Source organism: Lepidochelys kempii, chromosome 10 (assembly GCF_965140265.1).
Source record: "Lepidochelys kempii isolate rLepKem1 chromosome 10, rLepKem1.hap2, whole genome shotgun sequence".
Classification (NCBI taxonomy): domain Eukaryota; kingdom Metazoa; phylum Chordata; order Testudines; family Cheloniidae; genus Lepidochelys; species Lepidochelys kempii.
In genome coordinates this window covers 55,335,639-55,358,831 of record NC_133265.1, presented here as the reverse complement: position 1 = coordinate 55,358,831, position 23,193 = coordinate 55,335,639, and the positions used below count along the sequence as shown (strand labels likewise).

The 23,193-nt window shown below is 41.3% G+C and overlaps 1 protein-coding gene across 6 annotated transcripts in view; it reads right to left on the bottom strand.

Annotated features, from left to right (window-relative positions):
• The window catches only part of APBA2 (amyloid beta precursor protein binding family A member 2), a 236,861-nt gene that overhangs the window by 171,025 nt on the left and 42,643 nt on the right, over positions 1–23,193 (bottom strand). For 4 of the 6 annotated variants that reach the window (XM_073303675.1, XM_073303674.1, XM_073303677.1 and 1 more), the window contains exon 2: positions 11,954–12,043. Coding sequence is in view for 2 of the 6 variants with exons in the window: in XM_073303680.1 (XP_073159781.1) it covers positions 11,954–12,043 (90 nt within the window). In the remaining 4 variants the exon portion in view is untranslated. Of the gene's footprint in view, positions 1–4,361; positions 4,464–11,953; positions 12,044–19,565; positions 19,663–23,193 lie in introns of those variants that run through there. The other 2 variants (XM_073303676.1, XM_073303679.1) reach the window with 2 other exon arrangements.

Sequence of the window (23,193 nt, the reverse complement as noted above, 5' to 3'; positions counted from 1 at the left end):
CCAGCAACTTTCACACCAATGTCAAATACAGAGGTAAAATAACCTCTCTACTCCTACTCAAGATACTCCTGTTTATGCAACCTAGGATCACATTAGTTCTTTTGGCCACAGCATTACACTGAGCTCATGTTCAGCTGATTATCCACCTTGACCGCCAAATCTTTGTCAGAGTCATTGCTTCCTGGGCTAGAGTCTCCCATCCTGTAAGTATGGCCTATATTCTTTGTTCCTAGATGGATACATTTAGGCATATTAAAACGCACGTTGTTTGCTTGCGCCCAGTTTATAAAGCAAGCCAAATCGCTCTGAATCAGTGACACAGGGGTGGAGTAGGAGGGAAGAACCTAAATAATGGACTAAAGGTATGGTTACATAGAAAGAAAAGAAAGCAACTATGTCAAAAACTGGACCAGAGGGGTATAACTCTACAAAGAAACTCAGAAACACAAAGCCTAGAGTATATTCTGCAAAATGGCAATGTTAAGAAATGTTTGATCATAAACCACTCTCTCAATCATGGTTCTAGAGCTAGACAATACGTAGATAAATAGCTAGACTCTACTGTGAATACTGATTTTTTTACAGCTCTTCTTTCTGTTTTTAGGACTGACTAATGAGTTACAGAATGGAAGAGATTCGGTGGGGAGGGGCAGGGGAAGGGAAAATCTACCAACTGCTTTGTTAAAGCTAGAGGAGTCGGAACCAAAACCTTGTTCTAAACTCCTCTGAATTCCAGGAGGCTCTGAGTTTGGAGACATTTCTGGGGCAGACCAATTTTTTTCCCACCCCTCCAATTTTCTTCCAGGTCAGGAAAAGACTCCTTTCTAGATTCAGCTTAAATCTCACAAAAACCAACAGCAGCAACATTTCTCATGAGATTTTGGCCATTCTAAGGCAGCATATGAATTTTATTCAAAAGAATTACCAGCTGAGAATTAACAACATTTCTCAAAGTAGCTCTGCTTGGTGACACACAAGTTCCACTGGCCATGCAATGCTAAGTGCCTTCAGTACCCTCATCTCTCATTATCCTGAGGGGAAGATGCTCAGCACCTTGCCAAATAAATTCGCTTTTATGCATAACAACATGCATTAAATTTTGTAAACAGAAGCGTAAGGTAAGCGTGATGAAGTGCCGTGTGCAGGCACCCCTTTTTTTCCCCCCAGTTATTCAACATCATGAGATGCTTCATCTTCACTGTGGGTGACCAGATGTCCCGACTTTATAGGGACAGTTCCAATATTTGGGGCTTTGTCTTGTATAGCTGCCTATTACCCCCATCCCGATTTTTCACACTTGCTATCTGGTCAGCCTATCTTCATTCCAAAACTGGATTTCAGCTGTACACCAAAAATGTTTTCCATGTGGAATACACAACATTTTTGGCACTCACTTCCTCCTACTCTAGAAATTTTGCATGAACCATTAAGATATGTTACTTCATCCTCTGTGTAATAACTGGCATGTATGTGAAAAGACCTGCATTAAATCTTCATTAAAACTACAGCTATAAAGAGGATGACAATTAGTTTAATAGCACCAACTTGTATGAGTTTTACCGGACAAAGGGGGAAATATTTTATGGCAGCTTAAATCCAAAGCAATTTTTTCTTAAGGAAAGAGCTCAAGATTTGTAATTACGATCTTAAAACTTTGTGCTATTCAGTCCCTGTACGTAAAACCTCTTGTTCAGTTACTTGTATTCAGGACATGAACAGCTTTCTTCCTGCTTGTGCAAGCAATTCAACATCAATTCATTCCTTTGCTTTCTGAAAGAAGGGTTTGGAGGAACTCAGGATAACAGAGTTGCTTAATTTGTATGCTAATATATGATGATTTCATTTAAAGTACTGTGCCTAGAGATCCCAGGTGCTAAATAAAACAAAGCATCAAAACTTTCATTGTTCAAAATTAGCATGTATTCTTCATTTTCTTCAAAACAACAAAAACACGTCAGTTAACTGCAAACATGTTAGATATGTGAAAAGAAGGGCATTGGTTTCCCATTTCGCAACTGTGCTGGAATGATTAATTCACTAATGTCTGTATAGTGTTATTAAGAACCTCTATTACTACTTTATCATCATCACTTATCAAGGGTCAGATGCTTCCATCCATAATGCAGCAAAGGGGGAAGAAACCTATAGTAAGTAAATGCTCAATGGCACAGTATATTTACACAAAACATTTGCAACTTATCAAAAATAGACGCACTTACCCAGAAGCACCATGGGAAGAGTAAACCCCCAAAAGTTAATATCTCTGCTCTCCCCCTCGTCCGTCCCTCACAAAAAACTGACAGCAATAAGTAAAGGAGAGAATTAATCACTACTTCTGTTGCAAAAGGCAACAGTGAGTTACTGCATGCAAACCTCTTTGAGGAGTTCTGTTCACACAGCTGATGGTGGAAAGCCAATGACAAGTTGGTAATACAGATACTGAGGGGGAGGAAGGGTTGGTATGTGCTCCTGAGCAGAAGCACATTAGGCCTATTATACATGGAATTCCCTATCACTTTAGGTCTTCAACAAAGGAGCCCTTCTGTGATTTTTCAGACCATACCCATCATTTTTTCAGACCATATCCATCATTTGGCAGCAACTGGCCTAGCCCAATGACAACACAGAATGGGGCAACTCAGCTTCTGAGCTTCTCCTAGTACGCACTTTTACCACATAAGCACTTGCTTCACATGTGGTTATCCCTGGCAAAGCAGCATACGGTCCTAAAGTGTAGTGTGTGGTTTGGAAAACAGAGAGAGAGACAAGGTGGGTGAGGTAATATCTTGTATTGGACCAACTTCAGTTGGTGAAAAAGACAAGCTATTGAGCCACTAGCGCTCTTCCTCAGGAAAACAATCATTCTGATCTAAAGAGATGCAAAGTGACATGATTGTAATTAATTTTAACTGCCAAATTATATTTATAAATATAAGCAAATTCAGACAAATAATCTGCTTCATTCCTTTGCTCTTAAAGGAATAAAGCCAGACTCTTATTTTAGTTACACCAAAGTAAGTCCAGAGTAACTAGTGAAATTAATAGGTTTCAGAGTAACAGCCGTGTTAGTCTGTATTCGCAAAAAGAAAAGGAGGACTTGTGGCACCTTAGAGACTAACCAATTTATTAGAGCATAAGCTTTCGTGAGCTACAGCTCACTTCCTCAGATGCATATCGTGGAAACTGCAGCAGGCTTTATATATACACAGAGAATATGAAACAATACCTATTCCCACCCCACTGTCCTGCTGGTAATAGCTTATCTAAAGTGATTTCCAGCACAAATCCAGGTTTTCTCACCCTCCACCCCCCCACACAAATTCACTCTCCTGCTAGTGAAATTAATAGTTACTTTAGATTTACACTAATGTGAAATCAGAAACAGGCTCACCAGTAGTCAAAAAGGTGCATGATTTCATTAAGGTCTCAACATAGTTGTTTCCTTTATCCCTTTATATTTCTATAAGGGGCATTTTAAACACAGTTATGGTAATATATACTATATGTAATAATCTAAGAAAGGCATGCAGTGCATAGGAAAGTCGAGTTTTCAATATAGTGATACGCAATAATAATGAACAGGAGAAACAAAAGGCAATTTAAAATATTCTGATACTTATTTTGTCCATTACGTTGCATGCTGGCAATGTGGTAAGTTATATGTAATCCACAGTTAAGATACCTACTATACCATTTGACTTGATACTCATTCCGAATTGTAAATTAGCGTAACTTTAACAGTAGTGAAACGCTGATCAAATGCTTAAGTTAAATTCAGATTATGACACTTGGCTATTTAAAATTACAATACAGGTGGGCATGCTAATCAGAATGCTCAGCTCCCTTCCAGCCCCCTCACTCCCTGAAAAACAAGCTATTTTGATAATGTCCTGTGAGTTATCAGACTGTCATGACTTCATCATAGCACTTTACACCTTTACTTTCTCCCAACCACAAAAATTATGTTTTTTCGGGTTTTTTTCCCCTTACAAAATACATGAAGGTTCTAAAGATACTGGTGACATAAGAGCAGCAATATGCACCTAAGATATTGCAATAATCCAATTTTCCCCACTTGCATGTGGTCTCAGCTTTCTGGAAATAGACAGAAATTCAAAGCAGCCCAATTCTACTGTTAATCTATAAAAGTTAAGGGTTTTTTTAAACTCTTAGGCATTCACATTACACTTACTTTGGTGTAGAGTGTGGCCTTCAGCTAAAGTTTACAGCAAGAGCTGCCCCAATGCTGGCCCTCAAAAAACCATCACTCCCCCAAGCTCCTTAGTACACAGGGCCCTTGAGACGAAGCAGCTTACTCCCTGGTGCACCCACCAGGCTGGTAGAGAAAAAGGTTGGCCTACCTCTTCCCTGCCTCTTTTGGGGAAATTTGTGTCACCCTCTCTCCCCTGCCACACCAGCTGCATGGTAGGCTGAATATTCAGGGTACAGCTCCCCAGTGGCCTCTGAAATACAAACAGTAATGTACTAAAAATGGCCCTTCATACGAATACGTAGTTGAACTGAAAATGTAATTTTAAAAAACTGACAAAGACTGCTTAGCACTTCTCAGCACCCAGCTACTGTATGGATGATGCTATAGAACTCAAATTGGATATAATAATTGGGGGTGAAAGAGTGGGTGAGAAATGACAGATAATAGCTGTCAAGTGAGCTAAAAAAATAAAAACTAAACAAGAAACACCCACACACATATTACCAAACAGTAAGTAAACATATCCAGACTCTGCATGTTGTGTGTGAGAAATTAAATTGTAAAAATTCAAATGCATGTAATTCTCTATCAGTTTTAAGTAGATCTGAATGCATAATCAATTGTTTTATAGCTAACAATTGAAATCCCTTCAAAAAATATTCCAATTTGTTTCTAATCCAAATTACTTTAGGTCACTGCAGATTTTAAGCAGCTAACCACAGATGTTTCAGTTTCATCATTTCGACTTGGAACCATAACGACAGAAGCTATCTATTCTTGTTTTTTTCTCCCCTCTCTATTCTCTTCCAACCACAGCCTAAAAGCATCACTAACCTCTGGAGAAGGAACTCCATTTCCAGTCTAGGGACCAAACATTTTACAGATCAGCACAGGAAGGTTAAAGCATGAGTAGCCTATAAAAATAAAATGTTCTTACTTCATTAATGAAGGGCCTAATCCTAAAAATCCTTCCTTACTCTCATCGGTAGTTCCACTTTACCCATATGAACAATCCATTTGAAGGCAACAGAACTGCTCAAAGGAATATGGATTAGCCACTGAGCCAGTATCAGGCCCAAAGATTTTTAATCCTAAAACGTTTGTTCACATCTTGAGAAAGATTTCCCCTCCATCCAGACACAGGTTTTACAGGTTTTTACAAGAAAATAGAACAGCTACTGCTTTGCCCACAGAATGACTGACTATCAATAGCAATAGACCTGCAAATAAAACTCTGGCAACAATTTACTAAATTATACCCCCTAGTAAATCCTGTGCAGTGCTGAAATAGGCTTGGCTGTCTTATCACTATTGTGCAGGTCTGCAAATCTGCATCAGATTTGATTGTATTGCATGACAAATGAGAAAGCTATCTCAGGCTGCCCGGCAGCCTGAAAGAATATAGCAATGTGCATACAGCATAACCTGTACCTGTATCCTTCCAAAACTGTAATTTCCTAGAAGTTATCTGGTTTGTTCAGGACAAACATAGTAAAACACAAAAGTTATTTTTCTTCTTTCATTCAAATTTAGCTAAACTTAGGTCTTTTCTCGAAATTCAGTGTCCTGGAAATCCTGCCATCATCCAGGGCAATGGGTTAAATGACCCAAAAAGATACTATCCAGCACCAATAATTTTACAATTCTGAGAAATGCAACACAAGCCAGAAACTAAGACAATAAGCATAAGGCAACCATTAAAAAGTGGCAGGAATTAAATAAATTGAAAGTCTACCCACAGAAACAGAGAATCAGCGTTAGCTATGACAGTGAAGATATCTGCAACACATCAACCCAAGAAAGGCAATTTCAGGTATTAGAACAAAATAATGAGTGTTTTAGCAAAAGCAACAAGGGTATGACAAAGGATATGCAAAAATCTTAACAGTCTCATGTGAATACATGGGGGGGAAATGTAAGCAAAACTAAACTTGTAAGTAATATTTTTAAAAGCAGAAAGGTAATCCAAAGTATCAATCTATAGAATTAGTGTTCTGTAAAATAAACAGTCAAAAGAGAAGAAACACAAACACCAACAAGTTTCAGAGTAGCAGCCATGTTAGTCTGTATTCACAAAAAGAAAAGGAGTACTTGTGGTACCTTAGCGACTAACCAATTTATTTGAGCATAAGCTTTAGTGAGCTACAGCTCACTTCATCGGATGCATAAAGTGGAAAATACAGTGAGGATGTTTTATACACACAGACCATGAAAAAATGTGTGTTTATCACTTCAAAAGGTTTTCTCTCCCCCACCCCACTCTCAAGCTGGTAATAGCTTTTCTAAAGTGATCACTCTCCTTACAATGTGTATGATAATCAAGGTGAGCCATTTCTAGCACAAATCCAGGGTTTAACAAGAACGTCTGAGAAACAGTGGGGGGGGAGGGGAGAGGTAGGAAAAAACAAGGGGAAATAGGTTACCTTGCATAATGACTTTGCCACTCCCAGTCTCTATTCAAGCCTAAGTTAATTGTATCCAATTTGCAAATGAATTGCAATTCAGCAGTCTCTCGCTGGAGTCTGGTTTTGAAGTTTTTCTGTTGTAATACCACAACTTTCATGTCTGTAATCGCGTGACCAGAGAGATTGAAGTGTTCTCCGACTGGTTTATGAATGTTATAATTCTTGACATCGGATTTGTGTCCATTTATTCTTTTACGTAGTGGTGTACAAGTGGTGTAGGCACCTAAATAACTCCTACACTAACAGAGAATATGGACACACATCAAGGCAAAAAAGTAATAATATTTTCAGTAATTTATTGAGACTAGATTATCATAATGGTTCCTTCTTGTCTTAGAAGCTATGATTCTATGAAAGGCAGTTCAGTAAAAAAAGGAAGTCTTTCCTTAACCAAGTCCTCTTTACACAAACCACTCAGAAGAACAGAAGGCAACAGATTTTAAAAAGCCTGTAGCTCTATCCATTTTCCACATGAAAGATATTTAAGATGTTTCTATTCAGAGGCAATAAAAACAAGTCTCATGTTCTTAGGATAAAAGCGAGAAGGGGGGGGGGGGAGACTAACATGGCAGGTTTCCGTAAACCTGCTTTTATTTTGCATGGCTTGTTCCATTTAGAAGTGAGGAGATGACTCGGTATTAACAATATTGGTCCCAATTCAGATTTCACTCTTACACTGGTGAAGCCCAATTGACTTCAGTGATTATGAATCCCAATTTACATAGGTAAGAGAGAGAAGAATCATACAGCATTATCAAGTAATCTGCTCTTCAAATCAGTACTCGGGGCTAAATCTTGTCCTTTCGGAGGGTATGCTGATGGCTGCCAGGGAGCCTCTGCCCTTCCCTATACACCCATGCAGCATCTGGGGTGGATATCCTGCAAACAAATGATGCAGGCAAGAGACTACTAATGTGTTTGATAGCATGTCTCCACTGGATGAGGGGGCACGTTAGCCTAGATGCATAAAAGTAGTTAGACATTTTGACACTTAGCATCACACACCTAGAAAAATCACTTTCCCCCCACGCTGGATCAGAGAACCCAGACTCCAGGCCAAGCGTCTACACTGCTGTTTTTAGCCCCATAGCCCCCTGTGAATGCCAATCAGTTGATCCAGTCTCATTCACTGCTGCATTGTTGATTTTTGCTGCATAGACGTACCCTTTGTTCAGCATGATAGACTGGGAGCTTCCTAAGCTAGCCAGCAGGAAAAGCTGATGTTGTGCGCTAAGCACTGCCCCTTGCTCAGAAACAGGCTCCTAAATCCAAGCTGCAAGGAGGTGCCTCAATCTGCTAGTGATTCACAGCTGGGAACTCTTTGGAGTCAGGCCCTACACCATTTTGGCAAGAGGGATAGAAGGAGGACCACCACCCTCATAACTTTTAGCACATGCTTAAAGTATTCACCTTGGGGAGATCCGTAGTCAAGTCCACGCCACAGGAGGAGGATTTGAACTAGCATCTGCCACCTCTCAGGTGAGTACCTTAACCACTGGGCTATGGGATATGCTGATGTGGGGGTCCCTCAGTCTCTCTTGGATTACATACTTGAAGAGTCATTTGTACAGGGGGGGGGAGAAAGAGAGCACACGCAAACATGAGAATGACTCTGTGGTCCAGTGATTAGGATATGAGACCCCACCCAGGATCCAGGCCCCCTGCTCCAATGATTTTTTTAAAAATTATTTATGCAGAGTGCATCAGCTTCAACAGGAGAGACTGAGGGAGCCCAAATTCAGCAAAGCCCAATGGTTGGAGCACTCACCTGAGAGGTGGCAGATCCCAGTTCAAATCCCTTCTCACACTCAGGCAGAGCAGGTACTTGAGCCAAGATCTTGGACAACTCCAGATGAGTCCCTAACCATTAGGCTAAGAGTTATGAGGGAGGTCCTCCTCCTCCCCCCCTGCCCCCGCAAGGCTGTTTTGTGTGAACTTGCTTGAAGGATCCGCGGGAGCAGGTGTGCTCTGAGGGTGTCTACAAGATCAGACCCACATGTGACGGAGGTGGCCGAATGCCTATCTTGCCCTGGTTTGTGAATCACTATTCTCTCTGGAGCTTGGGCAGGAGATAGGTGTCCAGATACCTGGAAGGAGGCAGTACTGCACATGCCCAGAGACAGGAACAAGTACTAGGAGAGATACCTGCAAAAACTCAGGAACTGAGTGAGTTTAGGCACATGCAGGGTTCAGAAGGATTTTGTGCCTTGCAGTAGTTCTGGAACTGGCACACGAGCACCTCACTCCTTTGTGCATCCAGGCCTTTGAGGACTAGTTTTGAATAAGGAAGCTGGTGGGGGAACTATGGAGCACAGGACTCGGTGAGAAGCAGTCAGATTTTTCCATAGCAGTCTCTATTACAGCAGCCATGTCTGACAGGTAGGTATTGTTTATTAATTAGTTTCCCCCACGTCACCACACACCTCTCCACCAAGCTCAAAGCCAGCCTCATCCAGCCATGTCCTTAACACAACTGTTTTGCAACAATGGTAGCACTTATTTTACGAAAGGGACTCCTCTCTATCCTGTGCCAGAGAATTATGACATGTTTTGAGTCAGGCTGCACCTGGCCTTGTGCTGGTGTGTAGGAGTACATTGGAGAGAACAAGGAGTCTGACAGCTAAGAGGAACACTCTCAGCCCTTTTCTTCAGGGAATACAAGGATGGCTTGAGGGTGGGGCTGAAAGTGGTATCAGATGAGTAAGTGGGTCAGGGAAGAACCATGTTCCTTGCCTCATGCTGCACAATGTCAAAGCTTGTAGCAACAGCTGCTCTGACCTGTGATCCAAGAGAACCACAGGAACTGTCTCCCTCAAGAATTACACCACTGTCCCTGAGAATTAAATTTGAGCCAATAAGATAGCATCAGGCAAAAAGAGGGCAAACAGGCAATGTGGGTAGAAACTGGGTGTAGCCAACAGCAGGCTTCCCTAAGCAGTTTTGGCAAGTCTTATGATATTATCAAAAAGTCTAGTTGGTGGGTTGGTTTTTAAATCTACAGCTCCTGGAGTGACATGATTACATGAGAATCTCACCTTTCATTAAAAAGGGAACTTGTTAGCTCTCACGGTGCAGAGAAAAGCTTTAAAACAGAGGAACCCTAACGGGTCATAAACTAGAAAACAAATGGAGGGAACCCAAAATTATTTTTAGAAATCTCATCATTTTTTAATGTTTTAGATCGGCAACACTGAAGCCCGTCCTTTCGTGCACAGCAGCTATTCTGTTGGAAAGTATTTAATTCCAGTCCAATTATAGGAGTACCTGGAGAGACGTACCTGAAGCAGCTGGTGGTGAGCAGCATGAGGAGCAGAGTAGCCATTTGCTTAGGTGAGCTCTTTGCCTTGCACACGCACATGCATGCACGCACACACACCCCCTCCTATATTTTTGACTAGTGCATGGCCCGGCCTTAGGAAGCCACACTCTTGTGTTTATTTCTATTTCATCTGATATCAGGATGGTTATTAAAATTTCTGAGCATTTCCCCCAGTATTGTCCTGAAGGCTTTTCCCAAGAGGCAGGAACTAATTATTGGCAGAGATACTTATTTGATACAGTTTCTACATAACCCAGAGAACAGAGTTTAGTTCAATTATAGTATTTACTCATTGGCTGTGGTTACTGTACACTCTTTCCTGTCCTTTATTTAGAAAAACAAAGGAAAGTTTGGCTTGTGTTGTTTTAAATCAGTAGGAATTGGAAATACGGTATTCTAAAATATGACAGATTGCAGCAAAACCAACCCTTGAGAGTTTTTATTTCCCTTTGCCAAACTTTGAAAGGTACATAAAGTAAATATTATCTGTGGCACCCATAAAAGTTTAATTAACTAAATTAAAGTATTGCTACTGTTCAGTGGTGTTAATTTTTTTGCCCATACATGAGTGAATTTTACCAGCACCAAAACACCTTCTAGGTGAAACAGCAAAATGTGGTCAGCAGTGCATTAATGCCGCCACTTCATTATATCTATGAACATGATGTAAGCTTGATTATAATCAAATCAGTCATCTAGCCTCTTGCTTCTCACTGCAAAATGAGATAAATTAACTACCAGCTACAACCATGGATGGAATATTAATGTATACAATGCCCTGAGGATACCCCTCTATGTAGTACATGACGCCTTATGAAAAAGTTCTAGTTCCAAGCTTTGAGATTGTGAACCAAAACTGAGCAATTCCAGAAAGGGTGAATTCAGTGAGACACCCTACACTAAATCTGAACATATTTCCAGATACCACATTTGGTAGACACCATTAAGATGTACGTAATCTTTACCCCAGACTGCTCTACACCCAGACACAAACAAACAGAGATTAGTGACCGGAACCATGTAATTTGCTGGCCCTGCCTCCAGACCTCCCTGCCTCCTTTCATACTGGGAACTTGTGGAGAGCAAAAGGACAGCTCCTTAACATTCCAGGAGTGAAGATCACCTGCACACCTGCTCTCCTCTTCCTGGAACGCCCATGCGTTGTGGCACTCTTCTGGTTCCTCTATGTTCATGGCCTTCCAGATCATGCAAGATAGAGACAGCGTGGCAATGGGACATAGGGGGCAGTACCATAAAATATCTATATTCTAGGGGCATTGCAAATATATAATGTCTACATGCTTTGAAACTGCAATATGTTGCAAGTTATAACATACTCTACAGTCCTGGTTTAATAGCAAAGGAAGTGACATTAAGCTTGAAAAGGGAAACTGCAGCTTTCTTTAGCTCTTCCCAACCTGAAGAAAACTAAGCACAGCATGTGCCCTGACTAAAACCACAGGGCACTGCGGTCTTATAAAAATCAGAATTGTGTGACATTCCTGGGTTGCTTTTTGGTAGACCACAGCATCTGAGCACAGAGTGAGCAACCGAAGACATTTGGTCATTTGATTACAAACTAACTGAATTCTGAGCCTCACAACAATCTAGAGTAGCTCATGCAGCACTTGAAACACAGCATACTACAGTACTTGCCAAACAGAATAGGACAAAAACACAAGGGAAAAAATGATATTTTCAAATTTCTAAGAAGATATCACTATGAACAAGATCTCTGTCTTAGGCATTTCTATATTTCCCATCACCCTGGAATCTGAGCACTGCAATGGAGTGTAAATAAAATAAATGTAAAGCTTTAACTACAAAGGAATTGGTGGTGTCCTTTTAAAAACAGCATAAAGATTTACATTTCACACAAGAGACTCAAGTTTTGATTTCACCTTCTACTCTTGCATTAACGATTTAAGCATCCTGTATTACAAGGTTCTCACTTACCGCATGGGAAGTCTTGGAGAGCTCCTCTCTGGAACCAGCAATTCCAGCTCCAGTATAATCTGATAGGAAGCAGCTGAGCAGACGAGACCCCTGGCAAAGAAAAAAGGTGTAAACGCCAGCTCTTGCATCTATGACACTGAGAAATATTCTCCTAAGAGAAGTGAAAGAAGTCTCATCATTTGACAGTTAAAACTAGACTACAATGAATAAACCACCAATATATCAGAGTACCCTATAAGGCATCCTCTAGCAGCTTGTTTGTACAGAGAATAAGACCCCATTACTGCTTCTAACTGCATATTTCAAAGTAGCTGAGGGCTTTTATGATGAAGGTCCTAGTCCTATCCTTGCTGACAACATGTTAGGGTTTGAGGGCTCATTATACAAAAAGACTAACTAGAAAATATAAACAGTACTTTTTTCATTTTTAACTGTTAGAATTCTATGAAGACCAAGCATTTGTCTCTCATTCACCCTTAATTCTACACTCACTATTACAGTACCTAAACTCCAGGCACACTGAAAATCCAAATCCACAAACTGGTCAACAAGGGGAATGAAAGAAGACAGCACTCTTCAATAACTACATCCAAACTCAGGGAGAGGCCCAAGGTCACTCCTTGCCAAGCCACTGGGGTAACTTTAGCTATTCTATTTAAATAGAAAATTGAAAAAAAATTGGGCCTATAATATATAAAATGCATATAATGTTGGTTATACAAACACTGTCACAGTCCATCTGAGATAAAATTCATGGCATTAAGAATATGATAATTGCAGGATGTTTCAAACATTCAGCTCTCTGTGAAAAGCTGAGTGTCTGAAGATGAGGATTTATAAATTGCAAATAAAAGAACCCGTCCCTAGTTATATCAAGCAAATGAGCAGCATGTTGACAGATATTAAATCCTACTGCATACATAATCCCCTTAAACCTGTACCAGTGAAGCCGAACAGTGAATTTACAAATTTATCCATCCCTCATGTTCAATACAAAATCATTTAACTAAAAAAAAATAAAACAACAAAGGGTGCGGAACAGGGTGGCCAATAGGTTTCCATCCTAGGGGTCTGCAGACCACAGGTTAAAAACCACAGTTCTGTGTAGATCAAAAAGCAAAATTAAAAGAAATAGTGGATATTGTGTCTCTCAGAAAAAAATTAGGGGCAAATTGTAATGCCACATCTGCTATGACAATGGTAGATTATATTAAAATTGGACAATCTGTGACAATCATTTACAGACAAACAGATTACGATAGACAAGACAGACAAATGCTCGGGGAAAGAGGCATACTTAGATTGTAAGTAGGGCTCTCGATTAATCGCAGTTAACTCAAAAAAATTAATTGTGATTAAAAAAATTAATCACAATTAATTGCACTTTTAATTGCACTGCTAAATAATAGACTACAATTGAAATGTATTAAATATTTTTGGATTTTTTTTTACATTTTCAAATATATTTATTTCAATTACAATGCAGAACACAAAGTGAACAGTGCTCACTTTATATTATAATTTTATTACAAATATTTGCACTGTAAAAATGACAAAGAAAGAGTATTTTTCAGTTCACCTCATACAAGTACTCTAGTGCAATCTCTTTATCGTGAAAGTGCAAATTACAAATGTGGATTTTTTTGTTACATAACTGTACTCAAAAACAAAACAACTTAAAACTTCAGAGCCTACAAGTCCACTCAGTCCTACTTCTTGTTCAGCCAATCGCTAAGAGAAATAAGTTTGTTTACATTTACAGGAGGTAATGCTGTCCACTTTTTATTTACAATGTCACCTGAAAGCGAGAACAGGTATTCGCATGGCACTTTTGTAGCTGGCGTTGCAAGGTATTCACATGCCAGATATGCTATACATTTGTATGCCTCTTCATGCTTCCATCATCATTCCAGAGGACATGCTTCCATGCTGATGCTTGTTAAAAAAATAATGCATTAATTAAATTTATGACTGAACTCCTTTGGGGAGAAATGTATGTTTCCTGCTGTTTTACCTGCATTCTGCCATATATTTCATGTTATAGCAGTCTCAGATGATGATCCAGCACATGTTGTTCATTTTAAGAACACTTTCAGTGAAGATCTGACAAAATGCAAAGAAGGTACCAATGTGAAATTTCTAAAGATAGCTACAGCACTCGACCCAAGGTTTAAGAATCTGAAGTGCCTTCCAAAATCTGAGAGGGAGAAAGCTTTCATAAGTCTTAAAAGCACAACTCTGATGTAGAAACTACAGAACCCGAACAACCAAAAAAGGAAAATTAACATTCTGCTGGTGGCATCTGAGTCAGATGATGAAAATGAACATGTGTCGGTCCACACTGCTTTGGACTGTTATCTAGCAAAACCCACCATCAGCATGGACACATCCTCTGGAATGTTGGTTGAAGCATGAAGGGACATATGAATCTTTAGAATATCTGGGAGGTAAATATCTTCCGACACCAGCTAGAACAGTGATATGTGAATGCCTGTTCTCACTTTCAGATGACATTATAAACAAGAAGCGGACAGCATTGTCTCCTGAAAATGTAAACAAACTTCTTTCTCTGAGCGATTGGCTGTACAAGAAATAGGACTACGTGGACTTTCTAGGCTCTAAAGTTTTACATTGTTTTATTTTTGAATGCAGTTTTTTGTACATAATTCTACATTTGTAAGTTCAACTTTCATGATAAAGAGATTCAGTACTTTTATTAGGTGAATTGAAAAATACTATTTCTTTGTTTTTTACAATGCAAATATTTGTAATCAAAAATAAATATAAAGTTAACACTGTACACTTTTGTGTTCTGTGTTGTTTTCTAAATTTTCAAATATTGATTTCAATTACATCAAAAAATATTTAAATAAATGGTAGGTTTCAGAGTAGCAGCCGTGTTAGTCTGTATTCGCAAAAAGAAAAGGAGTACTTGTGGCACCTTAGAGACTAACAGATTTATTTGAGCATAAGCTTTCATGAGCTATAGGTCACTTCATCGGATGCATTCAGTGGAAAATACAGTGGGGAGATTTATATACATAGAGAACATGAAACAATGCGTGTTACACACTGTAAGGAGAGTGATCACTTAAGGTGAGCTATTACCAGCAGGAGAGCGGGGGGTGGGGAGGGAACCTTTTGTAGTGATAATCAAGGTGGGCCATTTCCAGCGAACGTCTGAGGAACAGTGGGGGGGGGGGGGGAGGGTGGTGGTGAAGGGCTGCACCAAGCAATGGAGTCCCAGAATCGCAAAAGAACTCCAGCATGGACCGAATGGGAGGTACGGGATCTGATCGCTGTATGGGGAGAGGAATCCATGCTATCAGAACTCCGTTCCAGTTTTCAAACTGCCAAAACATTTGTAAAAATCTCTCAGGGCATGAAGGACAGAGGCCATAACAAGGACCCGAAGCAGTGCCGCGTGAAACTTAAGGAGCTAAGGCAAGCCTACCAGAAAACCAGAGAGGCAAATGGCCGCTCCGGGTCAGAGCCCCAAACATGCCGCTTCTGTGATGAGCTGCATGCCATTTTAGGGGGTTCAATCACCACTATCCCAGCCCTGTGCTTTGACTCCGTCAATGGAGTGGGAGGCAACATGGAAGCAGGTTTTGGGGACGAGGAAGATGATGAGAAGGAGGTTGAAGATAGCTCACAGCAAGCAAATAGAGAAACAGGTTTTCCCGACAGCCAGGAACTGTTTCTCACCCTTGACCTGGAGCCAGTACCCCCCAAACCCACCCAAGGCTGCCTCCCGGACCCGCCAGGCAGAGAAGGGATCTCTGGTGAGCGTACCTTTTTAAATTATCTAGCACATGGATCTCAAACTCGCATCACCACGAGGGCCACATGAGGACTAGTACATTGACCCAAGGGCTGCATCACTGACACCTTCTCACATAAAAGGTACAAAAGCCCCCCCCCCCACCGCCCCTCGCCCCAACCCACTCCGCCCCTTCCATGAGGCCCCACCCTACCCCGCCTCTTCCCACCCTTTCCCCACCCCCATTCCAACCCCTTTCCCAAAGTCCCCACCCCAACTCCACCCCGTCCCTGCCCCTATTCCAACCCCTTCCCCAAATCCCCGCCCCTGCCCTGCCTCTTCTCCGCCTCCTCTTCTGAGAGCGTGGCTCCCCGCTCCTCCCCCCTCCCACCTGGAAAGCGCTAAGTGCCACCAAACAGCTGTTTGGCTGCGGGAAGCGCCTCAAGGTAGGCAGAGGAGCAGGAACGCAGCGTGCTGGGGGGAGTGGAGCTTGGCGACTGCAGGAAATAACTCCCAGGGGGCGGGGGGTGCAGGGAGCTCGTGGGCCACAGAAAATAACCCTGTGGGTTGCATGCAGCCCACGTGTTTGAGATCCCTGCTCTGGCACATCAGTAAAAAAGAGTTAATGCACCAACATATATATTTCATGCTGAAGTAAAACTGATGCTATGCTATTCTTCGTCAGAGTAAAATAATCTTAATAGCTTTTTTGGTTCAAATCATTATTTCTAATTAGATCAGCTGTTAGTTGATGGCTCCAATTATGATGTGCAGCATAATAAAACGGGGAACAAATCAATCAAAATACATGCTTTAGAGATCATATCTATTTACAGGAACAGAATTGGTTTAAAAAAAAAAAGAGCCAAAAAAAACCCCACACAACCTATAAACAAAACACACACCCTAAGGTGCGCCTCTTTACACAGATAATGGGAAGAGAACATCACAACACCCACACATTGTTCTTGCTATCTCAGAGGAGATTAGAGTAAGATTTTCTCCTATCACCTCAAGTACAAAAGAATACCTCTTCATTATAAAACAATTGATTTAGATGTATATTGCAGATAGGTGACATATTTTCCTGTATGTTCAGGGCAAGTTTTCTGTGAAGGAACCAAGTAATCAATAGTATCAAGGAACTGAAAGATTCCTGACAACCCTCATGGCATTTGAGTCAGACAAGAGACCAAATGCACTTTTGTGAGGTCACAACTACAACTGGGTTCAATAAAGAATTAGGTAAGTTCATGGAGGATAGGTCCATCAATGGCTACTAGCCAAGATGGTCAAGGGTGGAACCCCATGCTCTGGGTGTCCCTAGCCTCTGACTGCCAGAAGCTGGGAGTGGATGACAGGCGATGGATCACTAGATAATTGCTCTAGTCTGTTCATTCCCTCTGAAGCACATGGCCATTGTCAGAAGACAGGACGCTGAACTAGATGGACCATTGGTCTGACCCAATATGGCCATTCTCATGTTCTTCTTTACAATATGTACTAAAAAACGTCCCCCATCTCTATTGTTTGGGCCACTGCAGTAGAATGGGCTGTAAAATCTCCAGTCATCAACAGAATTCTTTCCCTATTTATCATCCAGTATGCCAAAACTCTGATCTCTCAGGCCATAATACGACAAGTAGTTGTGCATAATTAAATCTACACTGATAGACTAACTGTCACAGAGTATCACAGAGATAAGGCAGGTTTAAAAATAATTTTATCTGTAATCCAGAGTTATCTACAGTACAGTTAACAGTGTTTTGAACCAAGAGAATACATTTTCTTTTTAAAAGGCAGAACCACCAGAGCTTCTCCTCCCTTCCACAACCTAGGTTTTACAAGAAGAAAAACACTGTTGTGCTCTGAATCTCCTTTGTAATGCTGTATCAAAATGTATTCACTGACTCTGAAGGATAAGGAGAGGACCAGGTACATAGTAAGAAAGCTATGCATTTTCCATCAACGATAGAAGCTGTAATTTGTATTCCTCTCCTATGGTCCTTTTAATACACATTTTTAACTACATGGGCAAATAGAAGCTAGGTTTCCATATTTCCCTTGTTTTATTCACTCCATATTTAAAAGAACAAACAAATGAATCTGCTGAATCACAGAGGACAACATCACATGAATAGAATAATGGCAAAATTTATAGTTTGTCAGGTATTCCTATAACAATTACATTTTAGAAAGCCTGCAAATATCTTAAGGGTAAATTTAAATATGTAGGCAAGCACTTCTGGTGGAATAGCAACAAACACATCATGCTGCATAGTAAAAGTCTGGAAACAAATAATGCTTTTAGTTCTTCCCCATCCTGGATCAGTTTATAATGGAAATAATTGTACCCTTGGCTGAACTGTCCTTTAGAACCTACCATACATCAGTACTTGTAACAGCATTTGAAACAGTTTGCACCGAAATAGATGGAAGACGGTTTTGCATCCCCACTCAAGGCAGCAATTAGAAACTGTGCTTGACACCTGTTAGAGGGTAATAGCAACCCCAGTTTCAGCTAATATGATTGTAACTACTATAGAACAATAAAGTGTTCCAGTGTAGACAGAATTCTTTACAAATAATCATATTTGACTATGATCATAATCATGGATTTTCTTTTCTGTGCATGGGAAATACTTCAAGGAAAGTGCTAGAGTAGCCCACACTTTAAATGTGTACTTCATCTGATTCAAGTGAGCCTTTTCCAAGAAGAGTGCACCTCTGACCATCATCATAGCATGGTAAACATTAATTGTTTTCTTCCCAAGGAAATTACAATATTAACTAGCAGTTTGGAAAAACACCCTTAGAAAGGCAGGTAGGCCAAAAGGTGAAGGAGCATACCAGTAACATTGTCTGCTGCATGTGAAGCAGAGATCTATCCTCTGGGAGGTGCATTTAATAATATGTAGACAAGTGTTCTTTACATCTATTGATAGAAAAAAAGTCCTTTGTAAATTACTGCTATGGAAGAATTTAGGGTCTCCATCCCTGAACTATGGCTTCAGAAGGAATCTGTTCAAGAGCTTGTGGTTGAGTGCACTTCTGTCTTTGGAACGCTTCGGCACTAGGATGGAGTAGAGAGCTAAGCCTTCTTGTTCCCTGGGAGATTGATTGGCATTCTGCAGTCTTCATATTCTGATATTTCAAATCAGTTGGATGAAGAGGAAGAGGTCAATAAAATTGGTTTTGGAATTGCATTTACTTCTAAGGTGTAAGCCAGGCTATATGTCTCTGCCTAAGAGTCACTCTCTTGCTGTAGTACTACGTACTTTCAAAGAAACAACACTTTGAAATTTCCTGCTAATTGCCCTCTGTTTGGGGGATCACCTCACACAGAGTTAGGCTGTAGTCATGCTTCTTTGAAAGAAGGAAATACCCAGATGCCTCTCATGCTACTTGGTGTATTTAATCAGGAAGCTGGACATACCTCCGCTAATTTTAGGCTGGATCAAAGGATTGTCAATACCCATAAACTCTAAAATTTCTTTTTGAGCTGCAAGGCCTCAGATTTTTATTTTTTTTAAATGAGGTTCCCATGACACATCTATTTATAGTCACCACAACACCTACCCACTGGGACACTTAAGTTACCAGCTGCCTGGGGTTTGGCTTTCCATGGCATCAGGCAGAGCTGGTATTGTTGTTGAGAGATCGTTACAGCTCTTTGCTCTTACTGTAAATCTCAGGTAGGAGAACAGGAGGTGGGGACGCAATTTCACAACAGAAATCGGACCATGCAGGCCTGGCTCTAGCACAAAACATGGAGACAGCAGAGGTAGGAAGCGCTGCTGAAGTGACCTTGTTTCTATTACTACATTATTCTTTTGACTAACGACTTACCATGTCTTTAACCAGACATTAGATTGATACTCCCACAGTTGATGCCAATCAGAACAGGTTTCTTGCAAATGGATTAATTCCCCTTCTCTCTGATGCTTCCTTTTACAGAAGGCCTAGATGAAGGAATACAGAGTCCACATAAAACTCCTGAGAATACTTTCAAATTATTCTTCCTCAGAACACTGATTCTGAGATTCTTCTTGGTGAGTTCTAACCCCAGGTCTGAAATAAGTGGAACACTAGAAATGTTCACCCTTGAGATGATCTCTAGGTGGGCTCCTTAAGCTTTATAGGTGATCCCTAAGTGTGTTTGAGGGAGGGGTGCAGGGAAGTCTTCACATGTGGCAGCTATTTCGACTCACTGAATCCCACCATGAGTCAAGCAGAGTTACACAAAGGTTGATTCACACCTTTTTAAAGGGTCTGGGGAAATAGTCAGAAATAAACGGTGAGCCAAGAGGCTCCTTATCATCTGCTCATTCCTCCATGTCTGGGACATTTTCCTCTCATCCCTCCAGAGCTAGCTGTATGGAAGGGGTAGAGAAAATAGCGTGACAATGGCCAACCTGCAGCATAAGCAGGGTCCCTTTAGTCCAGCAGGTGTGGCAACAGCCAACCCGTGATGTTTAAAAGAATCCAATTAGCCCAGGCATTTCTGCCAAATTTTCTATCCCTCCGGTTGTCCATGAAGTGCTCCTGCCAGAGAGGCCGGCCCAAACATGTTGTGCTGGAACCTGCTGTCTCAAGAAGGAGGTGTTTGCTGCAGAGCCCAAAGGCTAAGTAGCAACCCAGTAATGCTTAGAATTTAATAAACAAACTAAAGAGGATCCATTCTGGTTGTTTTGTTCTCTTATTGCTCTGAGAACAGCATCTGGTAAAGCCTTCCTGCAGTAACTGGGGTCAATTTACACTAGCTGGATTTCAGGGATGTGATCACTCCCAGCCTGCCTTGACTGGCAGCAGATACCAGACCTGTTAAAGAGCTGCAAGGAATAAGAACCATTGTAATGGATCTGCAGAATTTCCCTATGGTATCATATGTCCACAAGATGTTGCTATTACAACTGCTCCTTAAAATGTAACAAGGAGATCCAAAGTTTGCTACCTCATTATATACTGCTTACAGTTCCTAAGCATTTGCGTCTAGATTTAGAGGGTTGTATTTTTTTAAAAATCATACACACTTAAACTTGCAGGCTAAAAATAGCTTTAATCTTGACATATTACATTAGGATGAAAGACGGACTTTAGAGGGGCTAGTGCAGTATCTCAGAAATGCATACAGAAGGCTACTGCAGTGTACGGGTAGCCATGTTGGTCCTAGGATATTAGAGAGACAAGGTGGGTGAGGTAATATCTTGTATTGGACCAACTTCTGTTGGAGAGAAAGAGATCAGGTCTGTGTGGCTCGAAAGCTTCTCTCTCTCTCAAAGAAGTTGGTCCAATATAAGGTATTACCTCACACACCTTGATTCTCTCCAAAGGCTAAGTTTATTATGGTATATGCACTGACACGTCTGTAGCTGAGTACCAATCAATGTACAGCACATTTATGCAGGACAAGAAACCTTGTACTCTTTACGGACATAGCAGTCTTAGAATCTGGGACAACTGTTAGCATTATGCAGGGATGAAAAACAGTTTTAGGAGTTTTTGAGACCAAGGCTGAAGAGTCAGATTAGAACTGAATGGCAGGAATTTGGCCTGATTGTAAGATCCTTGGGCAAAAAGACATTATACAGGTTGTCAAATTATGTTCAACTATATATATTGTGACAGGGTCAGGCCAGATGGCTATAGGAGAGTAATAGAAGGCAGATATATTAGCCCCAGGCTAAGTAGGTCCCTTTTCCTGGGGTAAGGTAACAGGGAAGGTTCCAAAACAATCAGGAACCTTCTGGAGACAATTAAGACAGGCTGATTAGAACACCTGCAGCCAATCAAGAAGCTGCTAGAATCAATTAAGGAAGGCTAATCTGGGCACCTGGGTTTTAAAAAGGAGCTCACTTCAGTTTGTGGTGTGCATGTGAGGAGCTGGGAACAAGAGGCACTAGGAGCCAAGAGTGAGAACGTGGACTGTTGGAGGACTGAGGTGTACAAGCATTGTTGGACACCAAGAGGAAGGTCCTATGGTGAGGATAAAGAAGGTGTTTTGGGAGGAAGCCATGGGGAAGTAGCCCAGGGAGTTGTAGCTGTCGCACAGCTGTTCCAGGAAACACTCTAGACAACTCCACAGGGCCCTGGGCTGTAACCCGGGGTAGAGGGCGGGTCCAGGTTCCCCCCAAATCCTCCCAACTCCTGGTCAGACACAGGAGGAGTCAACCTGGACTGTGAATTCAGAAAAACAGCCAAGCTGAGGGCTGCCATGAAGCTCCAAGGCAAGCATATCCACCAATAAGCGCAAGACCCACCAAGGTAGAGGAGGAACTTTATATATATATGTATTATGTTCAACTATATTTTTTATGTTTATATATATATTTACACACACACACACGACACTCCACATTGTTGGGCACTGTGTTGGGCACAACCTTGAGCTGGAGTTTGGATTTCAAATAAGAAAGGATTAAACAAAATGTATTTTGAAAGACATTTCTGAATGTTACTATTCAGGTCCCCCAAAGGCAACTTTGAGTTCTTGATGACACCTTTGAGGCAAGAGGTTTATTTGCAGGGTATCTACCGTGTACACTGAAAGGCAAGTCAGGCCAGTGCTCCAAAGTCAGTGATCAAGATCATTACTTAGCTGTCACCTACAACAAACCAAAGCAGAAGCAGCAGAGAGCACAGAAATGCTTTTTATACAATCACAGCAGCAATAATATCTCATTTTAATTTACTTGAGAGAATGGGACCAAACCACCTCTGCCACCCACCCTAAAAAAATGTGTTTTCTTTTCAGACAACCTAATTTGAAGTCTTAAACGCCACTGAGCAAGGGATCAGCATTTCTCTCCCTCCCTGCCTGAACCAATTCCATTTTAGCCAATAACTCTCTGCTTCCCTAAATACCCGTTTGCCATTTCAACTGGACACAGTGTTATTATTCTTCCTCACTTCATGCCCTAAAACCTGTTCTAGAAGGCTGCTGTGAGCAGCAGCTGCTTTGTTTCACAGCAGAGGTGACTGCATTTCAGTGTTAGTCAGTGAGCACTACATTTCCTTTGGCCACCTTACAAGTGTGCTGCGGGACACACTTAGTGGGGCCAACCCAACCTCTGTAACAGTCATCCCCAAACTTTTTACCTCATGCCCTCTCCTTACCCATGTCCATGCCTCCCCACCCCAAACCGGAGCTGGGACCAGGGGAGATGTGGACAGGAGTAAGAGGGCTAAAGCTGGGGGTGTGGAGTCAGGAGCGGAGCTAGGGGGCATTCCCTCCCCACCCCCTGTGGGGGATGGCCCAGGCCCTAGCTGTACCTAACCCTCTAGGATTGTCCTGGAGTCTCCAGGAATTAAAAAGATTAATCTTTAATTAAATATTATGTCATGTGATGAAACCTCCAGGAATCCGTCCAACCAAAATTGGCAACCCTAGCTGCACCCCTCCCCGAATGTTCCTCTGTGCCCCCCCCCAAGGGGTGCACCCCACGGTTTGGGGAACCTCTGCTCTATAATGAGGCAA